A 3,947-nucleotide genomic window follows, 5' to 3' on the forward strand; every position below is an offset into this window, starting at 1 on the left:
GATAAGTGTACAATGTATAATAATAATGATTTATTCTATTAAGTGTCAATTTCATTCATTTAACATATTCAATGTTGAGTTTCATTACAGTTCCATTAAGGGGGCTGTCCAAGCAATTTGACATATTTGAGCATTTAATAAAAAATAGTAACGCTATAGTTACTTTTCCAGATAATTAATTACTTTTACAGTGCAGTAACCCAGTTACTAACTCAGTTACTTTTTGGGGAAAGTAACTAGTAACTATAACTAATTACTTTTTTAAAGTAACGTTCCCAACACTGGTAATAACATTATATAAGATAATCATATTGCAAAGATAATATGTATAAGATAATAACATCAAAGACAAAATTAAATTGCAATACTTTTTCAAAACTTGATGATTTTACTTTTCTGTACATTTTGTATACAAATTCATTAAATAATTTTGCTTGTAAATGTCTATTTGCATCACGTTTATTACGGAAAACACATTATTTGATCAATTTACATTGTGCCCCTAAAGTTCTTTGTGCGCTCCTTACTTTTTCAACTTAGGAGCACATGTGCTCCTTGGGAAAAAAGTTAGCGTCAAGCCCTGTAAAGTGTGTTGTAGATCAGATAAAATGTCCCATGTTCAATTAAAAAATATTGAACATTCAATGAAAAGGATACATCCATGGACAACAGGAAGTGCAAACTTATGAAGCTATGGAGAAATAATGACAGTTATTCTCATGAAATAAAACAAGTGGGAAAACAAAACAAATATGCCACAGATCAACAGTCGTATGTGTAACCTCTGGCTGCGCAGACAGTTCTCTCAACAGGTTCCCATTCCACACAAACCTCTGATCTGCCTGAAAACCACAAGCAACATGATGTCAGCACATTATTCATCAGGCACAGAAGAAAATGCATGCCTCTTTATAATAATGATCATATTCATTGTCATCATTAGCTAGATTAAGTAACCAGGATTAAAACATATCGGTTACTGTATATCTAAACAACCCACTTGTCTACTGTTTCACAACCAGGACGGAATCTGCATTGCTCCTGCTGAATCGAAGGTTCGGCAATCGGTCAAAGCTTCCTTTTCAGCACCCTGGAATAAACTTCCCTGGGAGGCTGAGCAGTATGATACCGCAGTGGAGCACATCCTTTGGTTCCCTTTTTTAAAAAATGGGAACCACCACCCTCCTGGTCTGCCAGTCCACAGACACTGAAAAGGCGTGTCAGCTAAGCCACAATAGGACTGTTGTATTAGACTGTATTGGTTTTAGCTGGGTGGAACTAATAAACTGATAACTGAGTGTATATAGGGTAAAATGTCCCTAAGCCCACCAAAACTGGTTTTAAGACATTTCTAATATATACTGTCCCAGTTTAAGTGAGAACATTTCAGTCAAAATGAAAGTTTAATCTCTTATTTAGGTGTCAGTAATTTCTTTATGCCAATTTCTAATATTTTCATAGTTAAAGCTGTCAAAGTATGCCAAAAATCTGGCATGGGCTTAATGGATATCCAACGAACCAAGAATGTAGTTTAGTGTGACATGTAGTGTAAAAGTGCTTTGAGTGGTCAGAGGACTAGAAAGGCGCTACACAAGTGCAGTCCATTCACCATTGCACTCTCACACACTGATGGAGCAGCCATCGGGAGCAATTTGGGGGGGATGTGGAGTGGAGGAGCTGGGGATTGAATTGCCAATCTTCTGATTACTGGACGACTCACTCTATCTCTGAGCTAATTTTACTTAGTCATTTTCATGCTCAGTAAATTTGTAGTTTATGTGCTGTTAAATGTTTTCTTGTTTGCGTTTACATACATGTATGTGTGTTTTTGACAATGAATTAGTAAATTAGTAAATTAATTAGTAAAACAACTGGATTATTGTAAATAATTAGATCAAGGTCACAGTAGTATTAACATTATTAATATGGTGTGCAGTAATCTGATGTCTCCTATGCTTGAGCTTATATGATTTCTTTGATAGTTAACTTGATATTTGCAGCCAGATATCACCTATCACTTCACAAGACTCAGTACACCTTAATCAAGGTCAGTGCTCTTATTGGTGATGGAAATACTTACTGACAAATATGTGCATTCCATGATTACCATTACCAGTATTGAGTAAGTATACAGTAAATTGATCATTTATGACTGATGGTGTTGATCTGCACAACTGTGAACGCCTGACTTTTAGCAGCTTGTAACTTAAGGGAAAGTTAACGTTACCAGTGTGAACATTGCATGTGCACACAGAGATGTGGCTTGGCTTGGCTAAAAAGATGAGCCAAATTAGCTGAACTGTTATCATTTTCCTTAACTGCATCATCAAACTCTGATGGTGAATAAGTTTGTCACAAAATAAATAACTCGTTTGATTTATATCTGAGGGCATAATGTAAATGATGTTATCTATCAAATTAGCTATCGGCCAGCTCGCTCCTCTGCGTGGTTGTTTAGACTAAGGTGTATTTACATTGATAATTCATGGTGGTGCGTGTCAAACACTTAGGGCCCTATTTAGATGGTCTAAAGCAGACGGCGGAGGGCGCATAATCCATGTTGCAAGTGTCATTGCTATTTAGATGCAGGCGCAGTTGTCATTTTCACGCCCTGCGCCCTCGTTGTCTAACTAGCAAATGAACTGCGCTTCTCTGGGTGTGTTGGTCTAAAAATGAGGAGTGGTCAGGCGCAGTCATGGCACGTTGCTAGTTAGATGGCATAAAAAGCAAATGCGCCAGTGACCAACAATAACCTGGGCCCGTATTCACAAAGATTCTCAGAGTCCTCCCAGAGAGCTCCTGACTTAGCCTAAAAATTCCTAGCAAGGAATCTTAGCTTAAGAGTGATTCAGGAAGTTTCTGAGAGCAACTCTGAGCAAGGAGGGGACAGAAACGTTTATCTTAGTGAGGAGGTGTGGTTGACCCCGTTGCTAGGTATGACGCAGTCTTCTAAAAGCTGTGATTGGTTGTTACAAAAAAAAAAAAAAAATGCGCTCCTAGTAATGAATGGACAAAAAAAAAAAAAAAATGCGCTCCTAGTAATGAATGGACAATGAAATCAATGAAATCAACCGATCATAGAACTTAGACTGTAGGCTACTAAGAAATGTGTAATCGCGAAAATAATTTTATGTCATGATGATGAAACTCAGCAAAATTAAATTAATTGTTACACAGCTTCAAAATGTTTGAACGTAGGCTCTGATTTTTTATAGCCTATTGATTTGCTTATTGTTATGTTTACTCGCCATGCTGGTAATTTTACTACTTAATCTATTTGATATTAATGGTGGACGCAGACTCAGCTGTCAGCAATTACTGTGATTGCTGGCCTCCTTGTAAAAAGCGGTTTGATTTGGCAGAATGACCAAAACAACGAATGAAATGGAGAACAAAAGAACGAGAAAGCTGAACTGGACAGAAGAGCAGTGCCTGCTGTTGGCACAGCTCATGGAGGAGAACAAATGAGTTTTAAGAGGGAAATTCGGTCCCGGGATCACGGCACAAGGGAAGAGGCAGACCTGGGAGCGCATTGCCTGACAAATCAATGCGTTGTTCCCTCTCCTTTTACGCACAAGTGATGAGTGTGAGAAGCGCTCCTACATGCTGCAATCCAAAGCGAGAGCGGAGATTGCAGCAATACGAGGCTGTTAAAGTGCCGAAGCCTAATGGTCTGACTGACCACTCTGCTGACAGAGGGTTGTGAAAGACCCAAGTCATCACTGCTACACACTGTTGCATTTTCCCCGTAGCAGGTATGGCAATGTTGTGATGACCTTCATCTCAGGCGTGATTGCGTTACTACGCTGGGTGGGAAAAGTAAGCTCATCCCTGATGAGGTCAGCCACAAACATTATCCCTGCACGATCAAGCCGATAGCGTCTTATTAAATCACTGTCGTTCAATATACGGAGAATATCTCTCCTTCCTCTCTGTCTTTCCGCCAT

At 38.8% G+C, this 3,947-nt stretch overlaps 1 protein-coding gene across 1 annotated transcript in view; it reads right to left on the minus strand.

The window, feature by feature from the left end:
* sacm1la (SAC1 like phosphatidylinositide phosphatase a) overlaps positions 1 to 3,947 on the minus strand; it is a 96,062-nt gene that overhangs the window by 51,730 nt on the left and 40,385 nt on the right. Inside the window, exons 6-7 of the mRNA XM_050033981.1 lie at positions 783 to 842; positions 658 to 691 (exon numbers count right to left, since the gene is read on the minus strand). Coding sequence (XP_049889938.1) covers positions 658 to 691; positions 783 to 842 — 94 coding nt within the window. The remainder of the gene's footprint in view (positions 1 to 657; positions 692 to 782; positions 843 to 3,947) is intronic.

Source organism: Epinephelus moara, chromosome 22, assembly GCF_006386435.1.
Source record: "Epinephelus moara isolate mb chromosome 22, YSFRI_EMoa_1.0, whole genome shotgun sequence".
Taxonomy (NCBI): Eukaryota; Metazoa; Chordata; class Actinopteri; order Perciformes; family Serranidae; genus Epinephelus; species Epinephelus moara.